General features: G+C 39.1%; 1 protein-coding gene and 1 pseudogene across 4 annotated transcripts in view; both read right to left on the bottom strand.

Moving 5' to 3' along the window:
• FBXL2 (F-box and leucine-rich repeat protein 2) overlaps window positions 1-19,601 on the bottom strand; it is a 101,350-nt gene that overhangs the window by 68,142 nt on the left and 13,607 nt on the right. For 2 of the 3 annotated variants that reach the window (XM_011961555.1, XM_011961556.1), the window contains exon 2: window positions 4,375-4,436. In XM_011961555.1, coding sequence (XP_011816945.1) covers window positions 4,375-4,436 — 62 coding nt within the window. Of the gene's footprint in view, window positions 1-4,137; window positions 4,232-4,374; window positions 4,437-19,601 lie in introns of all 3 variants that reach the window. The other variant, XM_011961557.1, reaches the window with a different exon arrangement.
• Window positions 8,418-10,005, bottom strand: LOC105525794 (annotated as a pseudogene). Its single transcript, XR_001003974.1, has one exon. The product of XR_001003974.1 is annotated as an obg-like ATPase 1 pseudogene (transcript).

The raw sequence follows: 19,601 nt of genomic DNA, 5'->3' as shown, positions 1-19,601 counted from the left end.
ACAGGCTTGAGCCACCGCACCCGGCCAAGCCAATAAATTTTATCATGTATCTACACAAATTTAAAAAGGAAAGAAATTACATCAATAATGGTAATTTAATTTTTTTAATGTGTCTAGTAATTTTCTTTCATTATTATTTTGACTCCTCAGGATGTTTTAGGCTGTTTACTGCAGGTGTGCTTTTACTTCATCACTAACATCTGAAAGCAACCATAATAGAAATTAAAACTTAAAGTCAAATCACTATTAAAATCTGAGTTTTAGGTCAGTATTCAATTCACAGAAGACTTTTTTTTTCCTCAAAAAGGGAATAGTTCCCTCCAAGAGACTATCTTTTGTTATAATGCAAGGTAACTGCAGTTGTAAATCAGGTGTCACAACACCACACATCTGCTTAAGCAATAGTAATTGTCAGTTTAGTATAAGATAGTAGTATGCAGTTTCTATTGAGATTGAATTAGTCCAGTTTAATGAAATGAAGCATTGGGCCTTCACAGAGTTACTCAATAACCAGGTACTTTACTGCGATATTTTTAGCAGTAGCATATATTTAGATCCATATTAAGAGCTGGATTCATCAGTTGTTTGTATTAAAGCTGACTGCATTGTCAAATAGCACTTATTAAATATTCAGGCATCCAAAAATTGATATTAATAACAATAAGAGCTAACATTTATTTAATACTTACATGCCAGGTACTCTAAGAACAACAACCCCATAAGGTAAGAACTATTACTATTCCCATTTTACAGATGGGCAAATTAAGGCCCAGAGAGTTAAGTAACTAAGGTTACACAACTAATAAATGAGAAGAGTTGAAATCTGAACCCAGAAAGTCTGATTCTAACAGTAATATGGACAATAACAATGTGGAAAAATATATGCAAGGATAATCCAACTCACTAATAGATAATGTTGCAACAAATTAAGTACTTCCATTGTTATAAAAATTATGTAACTGACTCCCCAGGAAGAATAATATTAAAAGCTGTTTGTTGGGCTATGTGAGAGCAAAGGTAGAGAAAAAACTTCAGTAGCCTTAATTCATGAGCAAGAGCTGGATTTAAAAAAGCAAAATTGTAAAAACTTGTTCAGTAACAAACTAAAAATGGGTAGTAGAGAAGGAATCTGTGACTAATATATATTCTTAAAACTATCAATAAAATCAGATGAAAAGAAAACAGATTTTTCTGAGTGGATTCAAAGTGATAACAGAGAGATGAAAAGCAGCATATTATTTCAGATTATGCTTGCAAATTTCAGATTATGGTTCCAAAGGGGAAGGTGAAGCTTCGGTTGATGGGATCAGTATTGGAAGCTAGTTGAGAATTAAAGATGGCGGTAACAGAAGCAGTCAAAAGTGGCAGGAGAGAAAATGATCTGGACTGAAAGCAATTAAGTCTGTCACAAAGTCAAAGAATTTACATGTATTGAGGAAGTTAAGACTGAAGGTGAATAGGAATTCAACAAGATTAGCAACAACAGACTACACTGTCACAAAGAAGTCTACAATATGAAATAAACACATAAGCCAAGGGTAGACAATGAAGACATAATTTAACTGAGTAGAAAATAATAAAGACTTAAGCGTCATGAGGTGGGGGCTTTGTTATACCCAATGTTGTGGAATTAACTAATGATGCAGATGGATGCTCAGGTAATCTGGTTCAAATCCTCCTTCAAAATTTTTCTTAGAAAGGGTAGCTAGGAAAAGGGAAAGCCACAGAGAGAATGGAAAGTCTGAAAGTAAAATGACAGAAATGATTTAAAGGCCAGCAAAAAATTCTTAAATTAAAATACATGGTTTCTAGAGTTAATTTTGAGACTCATGAGTTGGAGAAGATCTGTAGTGGCAATATTTTAAATTCCCCTTACAGACTCTGAAATAAGAATATAAGTGGGAATGTAAATCTATGAAAAGACATTAACATTTGCTCTCAAGTGGCAATTCTTTCTGAAAAGTGATCTATGTATGAGCTTTATGGCATGATTCAAAAGCTGTAAGTAGTGATGACAACCTCCAGAATTCCTAACAGCTGAGTCCATCACAGATCTCTAAAAGTTTAACATCTCTGGTGATGTTGCTTGGAAACTCTGAAGTTTCCAAGACTGCAGTTTAGAAATCACACTACATAGAAAGTGATATAATTCCTTTTTATTTTTTTGGTATCAACAGACAGAAACTGTTCCATGGCTGAGTAGAGTACAAAAGCCAACCCCACCAGAAGGAAAAAAACCATTCAGTTAGTAGCCTTGAGTCATAGCAGAAGTATGCATGAGAAGGGTGGAGTTTAATCACACCCTAGTGTTTAGTGGCCAACAGAGGCCTGCCTGAAGCTGCTTAGGATTCCCCAGGGTAAGAACACCATATTGAGATTACAGCTTGATGCCCGTTCTAGAGAAATGTTCAGACCCAGACTGGAAGCACTACATAATCCTAGGGGTGGCACCATCTACACTGCAGTCTATGTGGATGGCATCTGTGCAGCTGTCTAGTGACAGCCTGCCCACCCTGACACAGTTGTATTGCTTCTAACAACTTACGGTGCTTGAGCAAAGCCTTTTGGGTTTATATGGCAAACATACATTTCTTTCTTGTCACCACTTTCTTAAACTTGTCAAAAATGCCAAAGAACATTCTCTCTTATCCAAATATTTGTTTTATTGGAATAAAATACAATTGATATTTTTCATACAATCCTGTCTCAGTTTTTTTATCAACTGAGAAGGAGCTCATGACAACAGTGTCAAACAACACCTGGTGACTAATGAAACACCCTTTGAAGTCCCTGAAAAGTGATCACTACCACAAAGAAGCCAAGTCCTTACCCCATTTCTCACTCAAGGAAAAATGTCTAATAACCTGATGACAGCAAAGGTGAGTAATCTGTGGCATCTAAAAGTGGTTCTGTGGTGAACTTGGGAAGCGATGAAAATAATTATTCCCAATATTTAAACAAAACTCATATTCATTCCCCAAATGTTAAGGTGAGATTTAGTACAGCCACGGAATGGAGTCATCTGGTCAATCTCTTATTGTATGTCAGCATTTCCCCCAAATTTTCTGTGGAATATTAAAAGGATTCCATTGTCAGTAAGTTTGAAATGGCACAATTACCTAACTTGTATCATCGCCATGCACATTAGCCTATTCAGGCCCTGTGAAGTCCTATAGGTTTTGTTGACCCTATAGGACTACAGTTTGTTTCCTACAGTTATTTGATCACAAAACCTGGTTTCTGATGCTGTTGTTTTGTGGAGTATCAGTGATAAGAGAAACAGAGTTAGGGAAATGACTCTCAAGGATTACCGTGTATACACCTATTAATTCCTTGCAAAGAATTAAAATATAACAACATCTAAAAAGAAAATGAGTTTTTTTTTTTGTTGTTGTTGTTGTTTTTGAGACACAGTCTTACTCAGTCACTCAGGCTGGAGTGCAGTGGCACAGTCTAGGCTCACTGCAACCTCCACCTCCTAGCTTCAAATGATTCTCCTGCCTCAGCCTCCCAATTCTTGTGCCTCAGCCTCCCCAGTAGCTGGGATTACAGGCGTGCACCACCACGCCTGGCTAATTGTTTTGTATTTTTAGCAGAGACAGAATTTCGCCACATTGGCCAGGCTGGTCTTGAATTCCTGACCTCAAGTGATCTACCTACCTCAGCCTCCTAAAGTGCTGGGATTACAGACATGAGCTACCACTCCTGGCCTTAAAATAAGATTTCTTTTGATGATTGCATAATACTAAAGAAAACTGAAGTGCCTCCAGGCCAACAAATGTTGGTTGATAGCTTTACTTGGTAAAAACAACAACCAAAATAACATTTACTGTATATTCAGTGATGCCAGAAATAAAAGACAAAAAGTCTATTTTATACCACTGTCACTTATACTTCTCATATGAATAAAAACATATTAATACTTGGGGTTGACAGTATTTTAAGCGCTCACTAAGACCATATCATAACTGTGCTTATTTTTTGTATTTAAAACTCATTTGTCTGAAAACATCAAAAACTTTATGACTTCAGGAGCTCACAACCTTGCAATAATCTCTCCTCATAATACTGACTTCATCACGATTATCTACTGAAACCAAAACAATGGCACCTACTGAAGATTATTACAATACTTACCACATTACAAAAAGAATCCAGACCAATGCTATGTACATACTTAGTACATTCTGGATTAGACCAAGTAAAATTTAACAACAAGCTGAACAGCATTCTATAAAACAAAAACAAAAAGTCAGTTAGGCTAATTCTGTCTGTTTTTCTATGCTATGGACTCACAGTGCGAAAGAAGATAGGCTTGGAACTTGATGACTAAATCAGATCTAAACTCTTCATCCAGAATTTATCTACACTTACCTTAACAGAAGTTCTTTGGGTAACTTTTTGTTAATAAGGCCTTCATCATTGTTTGAGAAAACCTGGAAAGAACAAAAAGGAAATTGTGAAAATGTTCTTCAATCAATGTGGAAAAAAGTTATTTGTTTTTATACTAGTAGATCAGAACAGCCCCAACTGTTGTCCTACAATTAGGGTGTTACTAATTTCATGAACCACCATATTCTAATATTGAGTAATATAAAACATTTTGTGCCCTATCACATGTGTTTCATAAAAATGGCAACACATGGCCATTAGATACTACATTGTATTGGAGGTTCCAGCCAAAGCAATTAGACAAAAGATAAAAAAGATGTCCAGACTGGAAAGGAAGAAGTAAAACAACCTCTATTTGCAGATGACATGATCTTGCACATAGAAAATTCTAAAAATGCACAAAAATCAATTAGAACTAATCAAGGAGTTCAGCAAGTCTGCAGGATACAACATATATACAATATAGTTATATACATATAAACTGTATTTCCACATAGTAGCAATGAACATCCTGAAAATAAATTTCAGAAAATAATCCTATTTACAACAGCATCAAAATGAACAAAATACTTACGAATAAACTTAACAAACAAAGAATAAGACTTCCATACTGAAAACTTACACATTGTTGAGAAAAATTAAAGAAGGCTTAAATAAATCAAAAGACAGTCATGTTCATGAACTGAAAGACTTATTAGTGTTATTTTAGCAATGCTTCTGAAACTAAGCCATAGATTTAATGCAATCTTTCTCAAAATCACAACTGCCTTTTTTACAGAAATTGAAAGGCTGATCAAAAAATTCATATGAAATGCAACGGACCATGCAGAATAACTAAAATAATCTTGAAAAAGAAAAACAAAAGTTGAAGGATGCAAACTTCCAGATTTCGAAATTTACTACAAAGCTACAGCAATTAAAACAATGTGTTCACTGGCATAAGGGTAGACATATAGATCAATGGAACAGAACAGAGAATCTAAAATAAAATTATAAAATTGGCTAAAATAAAGAGAATCAAGAAATAAACTCTTAAATTTATGAGCACAGATTTAAATTGAGAAAGAATAGTCTTTTCAAGAAATGGTACCAGTATAACTGGATATATATAAGCATAACAATGAATTTGGACCCCCTATCTCACTTCATATAAAAAAATTAATTCAAAATGGCTCAGAGACTTAAATAAATATAAGAGCTTAAATTATAACCGTTAGAAGAAAACATAAGCATAAATCTTGGTGGCCTTGGATTATGCAATGGTTTCTTAGACATGATACTGAAAGCAAAAACATCCAAAAAAAATTGATAAACTGGACTTCAACAAAATAAAAGACCTGGCTGGGCGCAGCAGGTCACACCTGTAATCCCAACACTTGGGGAGGCCAAGGCAGGCAGATAGCTTGAGGGTGGGAGTTCGAGACCAGCCTGGCCAACATGGTGAAACCCCCACCTCTACTAAAAGTACAAAAATTAGCAGGTCATGGTGGCGCATGCCTGTAGTCCCAGTTACTCAGGAGGCTGAAGTGGGAGAATAGCTTGAACCTGGGAGGCGGAGGCTGCAGTGGGCCAAGATCACGCCACTGCACTCCAGCCTGGGTAACAGAGCAAGACCCTGTCTCAGAAACACAAACAAACAAACAAACAACAGACCTTTGTACTTCAAAGGGCACCATCAAGAAAGTGTAGGAAAAAACCCCACAAGATTGGAGCAAATATCTGCAAATCACAGATCTGACCAGGCACTTGTATGCAAACTATATAAAGAACTTCTGAAACTCAATAATAAAAGACAACCCAATTTTAAAATGGGCAAAAGATTTGAATAGATATTTCTGCAAAGAAGATATGCAAATGGCCAATATATACACGAAAAGATGTTCAACGTAAGGGTAAGTCAAGGGTAAGTCAAAACACAGTAAGATACATCATGCCCATAGGATGGCTAAAATAAAAAAGACAGTAATAAGTAACGGTGAACACATGGAGAAACTGGAAATCTCGGCTGGGCGTGGTGGCTCACGCCTGTAATCCCAGCACTTTGGGAGGCCGAGGCGGGCGAATCACAAGGTCAGGAGATCGAGACCACGGTGAAACCCCGTCTCTATTAAAAATACAAAAAATTAGCCGGGCGCTGTAGCAGACGCCTGTAGTCCCAGCTACTCAGGAGGCTGAGGCAGGAGAATGGCGTGAACCCGGGAGGCGGAAGGAACTTGCTGTGAGCCGAGATTGCGTCACTGCACTCCAGCCTGGGCGACAGAGCGAGACTCCGCCTCAAAAAAAAAGAAACTGGAAATCTCATACACTGCTGGTGGGCATGTAAAATGGTACAGCCACTTTGGAAAACAATCTGGCAGTTCCTCAAAGGTTAAAAAGAGTTACCATATGACCCGGCAACTCCACTTGTAAGTCAATACTAAAGAGAAATGAAAATATATGTCCATACAAAAACTTGTTCATGAATGTTCACAGCAGCATTATTTTTAATAGCCAAATAGTGGAAACGATTAAAAAATGTCTATCAGCTGATGAAGGGATAAACAAAATGTGGTATTCCAAAACATGGAATACTAGTCAGCACTAAAAAGGAATTAAGTAATGATATGTGTTACAACAGGAATGAGTCTTGAAAACATGCTACTGAAAGCAGACAAAAAAGGGTACATATTGTATGTTTCCATTTACATTAAATGTACAGAAAAGGCAAATCCATGGAGACGGAAAATAGACTAGTAGTTGCCTAGGGCTGGAAAGTGACTGCTAATGTATATGAGATTTCTTTTGAAGGTATGAAAAAATTCTTGAATTAGACAGTTGGAATAGTCACACAACTTGGTGAATATACTAAATCCCACTGAATTGTACTTTTTAAGTGAGCAAAATTTATAGCATATGATGAATATCTCAATTTTTAAAACCTGGATTAAAAAAACAATCCATCGAAACTGCAGAAGTGGAAATAGTGCCATAAATAGTACCCTACATTTATTTTCAAAGTAGTGTCAATGATGAATCTTTGTGTTGGATATATTAGACTAATATTTAGTAAGTGCCTACCGTGTTGCAAGTTCCAGTAAGCACTATGTTAGATTAAATTGCTAAATTATCTAATATATTTCTAGTTCCTTGAGGTGCAAAGTTACTGACTGGTTGGTTTTTGTTTTTGGAAACAGGATCTCACTCTATCAGTCAGACTGGAGTACAGTGGCATGATCACAGCTCAAGGTAGCCTCAACCTCCCTCGCTCTAACAGTCCTCTCACCTCAGCTTCCCAAGTAGCTGGGACTACAGGTACATGCCACCACACCCAGCTAATTTTTAAAATGATTTTTTGTAGAGACAGGGTCTCCCTATGTTGCCCGGGCTGGTCTCAAACTCCTGGGCTCAAGTGATCCTTCTGCCTTGGTCTCCAAAAGTGCTGGGATTATAGGTGTGAGCCACTGTGCCTGGCCTTTCTTCTTTTGTAATGTAAGCATTTACATTTATAAAGTTCCCTCTAATTACTGCTTTCATTGCATCCCATATGATATATTTTCATTTCTATTCATCTCAAAGTATTTTAAAATAGCCATTATTTCTTTCACCTATTAATAATGTGTTAATTTGGGGTCAGGCACAGTGGCTCGTGCCTGTAACTCAAGCACTTTGGGAAGCCAAGGCAGGAGGATCACTTAAGGCCAGGAGTTCAAGGCTAGCCTGGGCAACATAGTGAGACCCAACTCTACAAAAAAATTTAAAAATCGGCAAGGCATGGTGGCATGCCCTATAATCCCTATAATCCAGGAGGCTAAGGCAGGAGGATAGCTTGAGCCCAGGAGATTGAGCCTGCAGTAAGCTATGATTGCACTACTGCACTCTAGGCTAGGCAACAGAGCGAGACTCTGTCTCAAAAAAAAAAAAAGTGCTTTTACATAATTGTGAATTTTCCAGGTTTCCTTCTATTATTGATTTCTAGCTTCATTCCATTGTTATTAAAGAAGATACTTTGTATTATTTCAATCTTTTGACATTTATTGGAACTTTTTTTTTGTCAAATGTTTTACTGAGTGTAGACATCTGGAGTACTGTAAAACATGCATTATCCGTAGATTCAAAAAGGAGTAAGCCGCATTGTCCTCACTGTCAAATGTGTCAGGCTTGGCATACATGATGGAGATTAATGAAGTATCATGAGAGTTATATGGTTCCTGAAAAGCTTCTACAATTTGGAGTAGGGTCTTAATCATGTGAAAAGCAAAGCTGTTCACATTTAGTGAATTTGCATTTCATTGGTGGGGGGGGTACACAGTATTTTAATTTTAAAACAAATAAAAATAATTTGTCAAAGATTCCCATCTTCCCAACTTTAATTGTTCCATCGGTTTTCAGAAATTTTAATTTAAAAAAAAATCAGATGCCTTTTGGAAGTTGTATGTTTATCTGAGCAATAACTAAATTTTATTTCTTCTTCGGTTGCTGAGGTGTGTTAAATTTGAAGAAGACTATATCTCCATCTTCAGTAATATAATTTCTGCCCTGTTGTCTGTACTTTCCAGCAGCCTTGACTGCATTTTCAGAACCTTACTCTTTAAAATCTTTATATTTCATTACTTCAGCCATAATGAATCCCTTTTCAAAATCTGTGTGAATCTTTCCTGCAGCCTGAGATGCCTTAGTCCCTTTCCTGATGGTCCATGCACACACTTCATCTGAGCCTGCAGTGAAAAAGTATTCTAGTTGGAGTGCTGCAAATCCAGCCTTAATGATCTTTGGCAAAGCACTTCATGGTATGTTCGCTTCCAGATACTTCTGTCTCTCCTCAGCACTCAATTCTTGCAACTTGAGTTCCAAGGCCCCACTAAAAGGAATGACCAAGGCACCTAGGTCATACTTGTCCACCCACTCTTTAATTTTTATCAACCATTTGTTTTTCATTCTAATGTAGTCTTTTTCACAAAGATTAACCAAGTAGACCACTGGTTTTGAAGTCAAAAATAAGTGTTTATTCAACACTTCAATCTCTTTGTCATTCCAATCATGATAGAAGCGAACAGGTTTCTTTTGATCTATAACCCAGGATTTTACTTTGCACATTATATCATATTTAGGTTTTAGTTTTTTATCTCCTCCTCTCACAGCCACCTTTTCTAGTTTATCTATAATGGGCCCAATCATTTCATCTTCAAGCTGAAGCTCTTCATGTATTATTTCTATATCTCAAATAGGATCTACACTTCCTTCAACATGCGTGATATCATCATCTTCAAAAGCATGTGTTAGATAAAAGATGCCATCACAGGCACGAATATGAGATAAAAAAGCATTATCCAGGCCCTGCCCATTGTGAGCTCCTTTCACAAGGCCAGCAATAACCACTACATTTATAAAGGCAGAAATTTTGCTCACTGGTTTGTGGTATTGGCAAAGAAAGTCAAAACTTTCATCTGGCACAGGTACTCTGCTCTCATTAGGATCAATAGTGCAGAATGGGCAGTTTTCTGCTGAAGACTGACTACTGGTTAGTACACTGAAGAAAGTAGATTTCCCAACATTTGGCAATCCAATCAGTGAGGTTCCAAATCTTCCAATGATTGGGGGTGGTTTAATTCCGTCACCTCCCTTTTTAGGGGGCATCGTGCTCGGCCTGGGCGATGACCCAGGGTCCCAACAGCAGTGAGAGAAAGGTCCTGCCAGCAGCCGGAGGTAGGGAAGAAGCTATTGGAACTTGTTTTGTGGTCTTACATATGTCTATCCTGAAGAATGTTCCAGGTACACTTGAGAAGAATGTTGACTCTGGTGTGGTTGGGTTAAGTGTTCTACATAAATCTGTCAGGTTTCATTGACTTATAGTGTTGTTCAAGACTTCTGTTTCCTTATTCTGCTGTCTAAATGTTCTTTTATTGAAAGTATGGTATTGAAGTCTCCAACTGATGTTGGGGTTGGTGGTGAATGACATGAAAATCTTCACATATCTCAACAGTCAGAACAATGGGCTTATTTTCTGTTATTACAAAGACTAGTGAATCAAAGTTGTGAGATTTCACCTCAACATAGGAAAAAAAGCTTTCTAGCAATTAGAAGAGCCCATACTAGAGTGTCTTGCTGTTGAAGCAGTGATCTCCCATCTTCAATGCTCCTGCAGAGTCCACAGAACCAGGATTGTCAGAGAAAGGAATCCCTTCCTCAATGGGAAATGAGACTAGGAGACCTCTAAGGATCAAATCTAATTTCCCAAAAGGTCTTATAATCCAAGATCTTCCACTTACACCTTTGTAAACCTTGGGCACGTCATTTAACTTTTCTATGCCATAGTTTCCTCTTCCTCAAAATAGGGATATGAATGGAACCTGCCACTTTTCTATGCCATAGTTTCCTCTTCAGCAAAATCGGGATAGTAATTGAAGCTGCCACAAGGGCTGTTGTGAATGAAATGAGTTTATAAACATAAAGTGCCTAGGACAGTCTTGGCATATAGTAAGTGCTGAACAAATGGTAGCTATGATGACAGCTGTGAAGTCTCCAATTACTGTTATAAAACCATTTCTCAGCTAGGTGCAGTGGCTCACACCTGTAATCCCAGCACTTTGGAGGGCCAAGGTGGGAGGACTGCTTGAGGCCAGGAGTTCAAGACCACCAGCCTGGCCAACATAGACAGATCTCCATCTCTAAAAACAGAAAAAAGAAGAAAAAATTCTCCCTTTATTTTTGTCAGTTTGCTGCATATATTTGTGGCTCTGTTGTTTGGTGCATATGTGCTTATAATCGTTATGGTTCCTGTAGGAATTAACCTTTTATCAACATATAATCACCTTTGTCTCATGTAACAGTTTTTATTATAACTTAAGTCTATTTTGTCTGATATTAGTATAGCCAACCCAGCTCACTTTTTTTTTTTTGAGACAGAGTCTTGCACAGTCGCCCAGTCTGGAGTGCAGCTTCGCAATCTCGGCTCACTGCAAGCTCCACCTCCCAGGTTCCCGCCATTCTCCTGCCTCAGCCTCCCAAGTAGCTGGGACTACAGGCTAATTTTTTGCATTTTTAGTAGAGACGGGGTTTCACTGTGTTAGCCAGGATGGTCTCGATCTCCTGACTTTGTGATCCGGCCGCCTCGGCCTCCCAAAGTGCTGAGATTACAGGTGTGAGCCATGGCGCCCGGCCCCCAGCTCACTTTTAACCTGTCTTTTGATCTAACAAGGATCTCTTGTAGACAACATAAAATTGGATCATGCGGGAAGTTTTTTGCTCGTTTTGGTTTTTATTCAGCCAGTGTCTACATTTTAGTTAGTAAATTTAATCCTTTTGTACTTATAGTAATTACTGATAAGAAGGGACTTGCATCTGCCATTTTGCTATTTTTTAAATTCTGTAGTGATGTGTACTGCTTCATAAATGCCAAGTATCAAGTTGGTTGATAGTGGTGTTCAAATCTTTTATATCTTTACTGAATTTTTTCTCCACAAGTTCTGTCAATTAGTGATAGAGGTGTTAAATTCAGCTATGATTGTGGTTTTGCCTCTTTTTCTCTTTGGTTTCATCAATTTTTGTTTCACATATTTTGAAGCTTTGTTGTGAGGTACATACAAGTTTTTTTTTGTTTTGTTTTGTTTGTTTGTTTTTTTGAGACAGAGGCTTGCTCTGTCACCCAGGCTGGAGTGCAGTGGCATGATCTTGGCTCACTGCAACCTCTGCCTCCCAGCCTCAATGATCCTCCCACCTCAGCCTCCCAAGAAGCTGGGATTACAGGTGTGCATCACCATGTCCAGCTAATTTTTGTATTTTTGGTAGAGATGGGGTTTCACCATGTATGCCAGGCTGGTCTTGATCTCCTGAGCTCGAGTGATCCACCTCCCTCAGCCTTCCAAAGTGCTGAGATTACAAGCATGAGCCACTGTACTCAGCCTGTTATGTATTTTTAATAAATTGATTCATGATAAATGATCCTTTTTTCTAGAAATGATCCTTGTTTTAAAGTCTACTTTGTTAATATAGCAACATCAACTTTCTTATGCTTTTTGCATGGTACATCTTTTTCACCCTTTTTCAATCTGTGTTTTATATTTACAGTGATTCATAAAGACAGCACACAGTTGGACTATGCTATTTTATCCAGCCTGACAATTGCTACCTTTTAATTGGAGATGATGGTCTTTACATTTAATGCAATTATTGATATGATTTTTAAGTCTGCCATCTTTATATTTATTTTCCATTTGCCTCTCTTCTTTGTTCCTCTGTTCTGCTTTCCTGACTTTTTCGTAATGTGATATTTATTGCTTCCTTCACTGATCTTATAGCTATACCTCTCTGTATTTTTTTCAATGTTTGCTTTAGTGATTGCAGAGTGCACCTTTAACTTATCAAAGTCTAACTTCATTTGACTTCCCTGGCTCGTTGTGCACTTACTGTTGGATAGCTTACTTCTACTACTACTATATACCAAATAATATGTTGTTATTTCTGCCTTAAATAGTCCATATTTTTAAAATAAATGTATGTATTAAAGAAAGATATTTTAAAAGGTCCCTTATATTAATCCATATATTTACCCTTCCTGGTGTAATGCATTCCTTCAGATCTGAACTTCCTTTACTATAACTTCCCTTCAATTTAAAGAACTTCTTTTAACACTGCTTGTAATATAGGTCTGATGTAGACAAATTGTTTTTGCTTCCTTCAAAAATATCTATATTTCTCCTCCACTTTTGAATATTTAATTCCAGGTTAGCAGATTTGCTTCAAAAATAAAATACAGCACTTTAAAAAAGTTAGTTCAGGCCAGGCACAGTAGATCACACCTGTAATTCCAATACTTTGGGAGGTGAGGCAGGAGGATCACTTAGCTCAGGAGTTTAAGACCAGCCTGGGTAACACAGTAAGACATTGTCTCTACAGAAAATTTAAAAAGTAGTTGGGCATGGTGGCATGCACCTGTAGTCCCAGCTATTCAGGAGGCTAAGGTGGGAGAATTTCTTGAGCCCAGGACATTAAGGCTATAGTGAGCTATGTTCACACCACTGCACTCCAGTCTGAGCAACAGAGTGAGACCCTGTCTCAAAAAAAAAATATTTCATTTTCCTCTGACCTGCATTGTTTCTGACAAGGTGTCAATTATTCATATTACTGTTCACCTTTATGTAATTTTTTCTTTTCTACCTCCTTTTAAATTTCCTTTATAAAAATTTTTGATTTTCAGAAAGTCAACTCTGATATACCTCAATTTAGACTTCTGTCCCTGCTCTTCCTCCTCTCCTTCTTGAACTTTAGTTGCATGTATGCTAGACAATTTTGTATTGTCCCACAGATCTTGAATGCTGATTTTTATTGATCTGTCCCTAAGTTTACTGGTGCTTTCTTCTGCTGTGTGCAGTCTGCTATTAAGCCTATCAAATGAATTCATTTCTAATATATTTTTCATTTCTAGCATTTCCACTTGGAGAAATAGTTTACATCTTTCTGCTGAAATTTTCTCTGTTTATCCATGTTGTTCAACGTCTGGGCCATCACTGAGACTGTTTCTGTTGCCTCTTTCTTCCCATGACCATGGATCACATTTTCTTTTTTCTTTCTATATCTCATAATTTATTTCATGCCAGATACTGTGTATAAAAGAATATTAATTTATCTCCATAAAGGGAAGTTCCTTCTTCAATTAAGTTGCTGGGAAACTGGGAGTGACAGCTCAATCCTTTTAATCTATAGTTGAGCTGGGTTTGAGATTGTAGTGTTAGTTCATGATTGGCTTATAATAATTTCAGGGTGAAATCAGAACTTTACCTTCAGGAGAAGCAAAAATCTGAGCACTGTCGAAGCTTCATACATCTCTGAGTTTCGTAACCTATGCTAGCTTTCCGAACTGTGAGATATCTTCCCTCCTCTCTGCCCTCCCCTCACATTCCAGCTTTCAGCTAGGGTGCTGTCCTTGGTCTCCAGCAGCACCTTCTGTTTTCTGTGCCTTGAGGAGATCTCTTTTTGCTCTGTTACCCTGACTATGCCTTCTCAAAGGCTGACTTGTCCTCAGTAAAAGCCTAGATAGTCATAAAGAGATTTCTTAGCTGTCTTGCCATGCCCCCAGGCTGTTGCAGGCTCAGCCTTAGACTTCACAAAGCCCCTGGTGCACTACAGGGATTTCTATTAACTCTCCTGTCCTGCCCCCAGCCTTCAGCAAAATCCACCCACCTCAGCAGGATCCTTCTTAGCTCTCTTTTCCTTGCCCCTGCTTCCGAACTCCTATTCCAATGTACTAATTGAAGGCCCATGGGGGAAAAGTTGGCAGGTAGGTGTAGTCCTGCACTGTAGCTGAAACTCCTCAGGATTCCAGATTGTCACTCCAGCCTACATGCAGTCGGTAACAGCTGACTTCTCTTTATATGGCAAATTCTTCCTCTTGCTGTTCCACCATAGATGAAAAGTATCTATGTATCTCTCTCTCTTTTTTTTTCTCTTGAGAAGAAGGGCTCACTACTTTCCAGATTTTTGTTTCTTTAGATTTTTTTGTGTCAACTCTGGATAGGTTTTTTTAAAATTATGATTTTGTACCTTCTCTGACTTTTCTCACTACCAGAGTGGGAGCAATAATGTCAACTGTTGCAACTTTCAACATTGTAACAAGAAATGGAAGTCTTTACTATCCTTTTTGATAGAAGAAAAACAGACTTGGAGAAAATAAATGACTTGACCAAGGTTCAGAGCTAAGAAACAGAAAAGCTACAATTTGAACATGACTGCAACTCCAGGGCTCTTTATGCTGCACAACAAGTAGTATAGGCTGTTTGACTCTGGGAAAGTCATTTAAACTCTCAGTATTTAGTATTTCTAGCTGGTAAAAGGAAACAATTGTACTAGATAAACTCAAAGTCTCTTCCAACTCTAACACTCCAAGAGTCACTGAAGTCGAATTTCTGCTTTCTTCATCTCTACCCCAAATTTGCTCCTTCCATGGTCTTCATCTCAGCAAATGGCGGGTCCTTCTTCCTCTTGCTCAGGCTCAAATCATCAAAATTATTTATATTCCATAACCAATCCATCAGCTAATCCTACGGATGACTGCAACAATAATGCCATAGTCACCCTGCTTTGTCCCTTCTCCCCTAATTTGACTCCAGAATGACTCTCTTATAAAATATGTCATATATGCCACTCCTCTACTTAAACCCCACCAATCCCTTCCCCTTCCATCAAAGGAAAAGTGAAAATCCTTTACACGGTTAAAAGTCCTATGTGATTTGATTCCCTTAACTACTTTGATCTTACTTCCTACCACGCTCCCCTCTCTTACTACACTCCAGCCCCACTGGTTTTCTTTCTGTTCATCCAACACAATAGGCATGTTCTTGCCTCAGCACCTTTGACTAGTGACACAGTCTTTCTTCAGGCATTCCCATGGCATATCCTCTGCTCAAATGTCACCTTATCAGAGAGGCCTTCCTTTCTATTCTACATTAAAAGCAACACCCCCCTTCTCTCATTCACTTTCCAACCCTGCCCTAGAATTCTTTCTGTCCTACCCAGCTTTATTTTTCTCCGAAGTACTTTTCACCACCTTATCTGTTTCTTATCTGTCTCACTGCCACTAGAATATAAGTTCCATGAGAGGAGAGCCATCCGCTGTTCATGCACTGCTGGATATCCACTGACTAGAACAGTCACTAGCACACAGTAGCACACAATAAATATGTATTGGACAGAAACTCAAAGAACAAAAAAATCAACGGAAAGACACAGTTGTGGAGGCAGTACTGAGAACTGGGAAATCTGGGTTTGAACTTTGATTCTGACTCCATTAAAAACTTCCAAATAAATGCCCTGTTCTGTTTCCTTAGACTTCCCTCCTCCATCCCTGTCTCTCTCATGGCCACCCTAGTGCTAGAAGAGGCAGTAGCTGATATAGACACTACACAGGGTAGCAGTGAGATTCAAAGTGAAGTAGGAAAAACAGCAGTAAAAGTGTAGCCAACCCACAGCTGTCCATATCTGAGCTTTGGTTGTCTGAACTGGGGTGAGGGGGGGAGAAAAAAAAAAAACCCTAAATCCTTCAGGATGTCATTAGACAACATGACAACAGTTTGCCATAAAATTTAAAAGAGCCTGCTGACTTAGCTAAGACATTAAGACTCTTAATCTTGGTGTAATTAGTACATTTGTGCCAGGCACTGGGCACAATCTTTAGGTTGGCAAGAAGCCATAATGTAATGGTTAAGAGCCCAGGCTTTGGAAACAGACTGGTTGAGTTCAAATCCTGGCTCTGCCACTCACTAACTATATGACCTTGGGCAAATTGCCTACTCAGTTTAGCCCTATTAAATGGGAATAATGTCAAACTCAGGCTGGGTGCAGTGGCTTACACCTATAATCCCAGCACCTTAGCAGGATGAGGTGGGAGGATTGCTTGAACCCAAGAGTTCAAAGCTACAGTGAGCCGAGCCACTGCACTCCAGCCTGGGTGACAGAGCAAGGCCTTGTCCCCAAATAAAAAATAAATAAATAAAATAAAATAACAAATGTCAATTTCTTAGGGACATTGGAAGAACTGAGTAAGATAAATGTGATCAGCCCAGAACTGGATACAGAGAATGGGCTCTATAAAAGAAAGCCATTATTACAATGACTAAAAATTACTCCCTGCCCCACAATAGTGGAGACAAAAGGGAGATCAATATTTTTTTTTTTTTTTTTTTTTATTTTTTTTTTTTTTTTTTTTTTTGAGACGGAGTCTCGCTCTGTCGCCCAGGCTGGAGTGCAGTGGCCAGATCTCAGCTCACTGTAAGCTCCGCCTCCCGGGTTTATGCCATTCTCCTGCCTCAGCCTCCCAAGTAGCTGGGACTACAGGCGCCCGCCACCTCGCCCGGCTAATTTTTGTATTTTTTAGTAGAGACAGGGTTTCACCATGTTAGCCAGGATGGTCTTGAAGGGGAGATCAATATTGTCAAGAGAAGAAAAATTAATAAGGAAATCTCTACTTTTCTTGATCTATTAACATAGATCTCATCATATAAATTCTCTTACCTATGTCATTTAATGATAAAAAGACCAAAACTGTCTGTAAACCTTGAATTTAAAAAAAATCACTTCAGGGTGGGAGGTTCCAAGAGGGCGGAATAAGAACAGCTCCAGTCTACAGCTCCCAGCGTGAGTGATGCAGAAGACAGGTGATTTCTGCATTTCCAACTGAGGTACTGGGTTCATCTCACTGGGGCTTGTCGGACAGTGGGTGCAGCCCACCAAGCAGGGTGGGGCATCACCTCACCCAGGAAGCACAAGGGGTTGGAGAATTCCTTTTTCTAGCCAAGGGGAGCCATGACAGATGGTACCTGGAAAATCAGGACACTCCCATGCTAATACTGAGCTTTTCCAACAGTCTTAGCAAATGGCACACCCGAATATTATATCCCACGCCTGGCTTGGAGGGTCCCACGCCCACGGAGCCTCGCTCACTGCCAGGCAGCAGTGAAGCTGGGGGAGGGGTGTCGGCCATTGCTGAGGCCTGAGTAGGTAAACAAAGCAGCCCAGAAGCTCAAACTGGGTGGAATGCACTGCAGATCAAGGAGGCCAGCCTGCCTCTGTAGACTCCACCTCTGGGGGCAGGGCATAGCTGAACAAAAGGCAGCAGAAACTTCTGCAGACTTAAATGTCCCTGTCTGACAGCTTTGAAGACAGCAGTGGTTCTCCCAGCACAGAGTTTGACATCTGAGAACGAACAGACTGCCTCCTCAAGTGGGTCCCTGACCCCCAAGTAGCCTAACTGGGAGACACCTCCCAGTAGGGGCCGACTGACACCTCATACAGCCAAGTGCCCCTCTGAGATGAAGCTTCCAGAGGAACGATCAGGCAGCAACATTTGCCATTCAGCAATATTTGCTATTCTGCAGCCTCCACTGGTGATACCCAGGCAAACAGGGTCTGGAGTGGACCCCCAGCAAACTCCAATAGACCTGCAGCTGAGTGAGGGTCCTGACTGTTAGAAGGAAAACTAACAAACAGAAAGGACAACCACACCAAAACCCCATCTGTACATCACCATCATCAAAGACCAAAGGTAGATAAAACCACAAAGATGGGGAGAAACCAGAGCAGAAAAGCTGAAAATTCTAAAAATCAGAGTGCCTCTTCTCCTCCAAAGGAACTCAGCTCCTTGCCAACAATGGAACAAAGCTAGGTGGAGAATGACTTTGAGGCAAGAAGTCTTCAGACGATCGGTAATAACAAACTTCTCTGAGCTAAAGAAGGATGTTTGAGCCCATTGCAAAGAAGCTAAAAACCTTGAAAAAAGATTAGATGAATGGTTAACTAAACAGTGTAGAAAAGACCTTAATTGACCTGATGGATCCGAAAACCATGGCACAACAACTACATGACAAATGCACAAGCTTCAGTAGCTGATTTGATCAAGTGGAAGAAAGGGTATCAGTGATGGAAGATGAAATGAATGAAATGAAGCGAGAAGTTTAGAGAAAAAAGAGTAAAAGGAAATGAACAAAGCCTCCAAGAAATATGGGACTATGTGAAAAGACCAAATCTACATCTGATTGGTGCACCTGAAAGCGACAGGGAGAATGGAATCAAGTTCGAAAACACTCTTCAGGATATTATCCAGGAGAACTTCCTCAACCTAGCAAGGCAGGCCAACATTCAAATTCAGGAAATACAGAGAATGCCACAAAGATACTCCTCGAGAAGAGCAACTCCAAGACACATAATTGTCAGATTCACCAAAGTTGAAATGAAGGAAAAAGTACCAGAGAGAAAGGTCAGGTTACCCACAAAGGGAAGCCCATCAGACTAACAGTGGATCTCTCTGCAGAAACTCTACAAGCCAGAAGATAGTGGGGGCCAATATTCAACATTCTTAAAGAAAAGAATTTTCAACCCAGAATTTCATATACTGCCAAACTAAGTTTCATAAGTGAAGGAGAAACAAAATCCTTTACAGATGAGCAAATGCTGAGAGATTTTGTCACCACCAGGCCTGCCTTAGAAGAGCTTCTGAAGGAAGCACTAAACATGGAAAGGAAAAACCGGTACCGGCCACTGCAAAAACATGCCAAATTGTAAAGACCATTGATGCTAGGAAGAAACTACATCAACTAACGAGCAAAATAACCAGCTATCATCATAATGACACGTCAAATTCACACATAACAATATTAACCTTAAATGTAAATGGGCTAAATGCTCCGATTAAAAGACACAGACTGGCAAATTGGATAAAGAGTCAAGACCCATCAGTGTGCTGT

Source organism: Colobus angolensis, unplaced genomic scaffold, assembly GCF_000951035.1.
Source record: "Colobus angolensis palliatus isolate OR3802 unplaced genomic scaffold, Cang.pa_1.0 Scaffold56, whole genome shotgun sequence".
NCBI classification, from domain to species: Eukaryota; Metazoa; Chordata; class Mammalia; order Primates; family Cercopithecidae; genus Colobus; species Colobus angolensis.
This window is presented reverse-complemented; position numbering and strand designations above follow the sequence as displayed.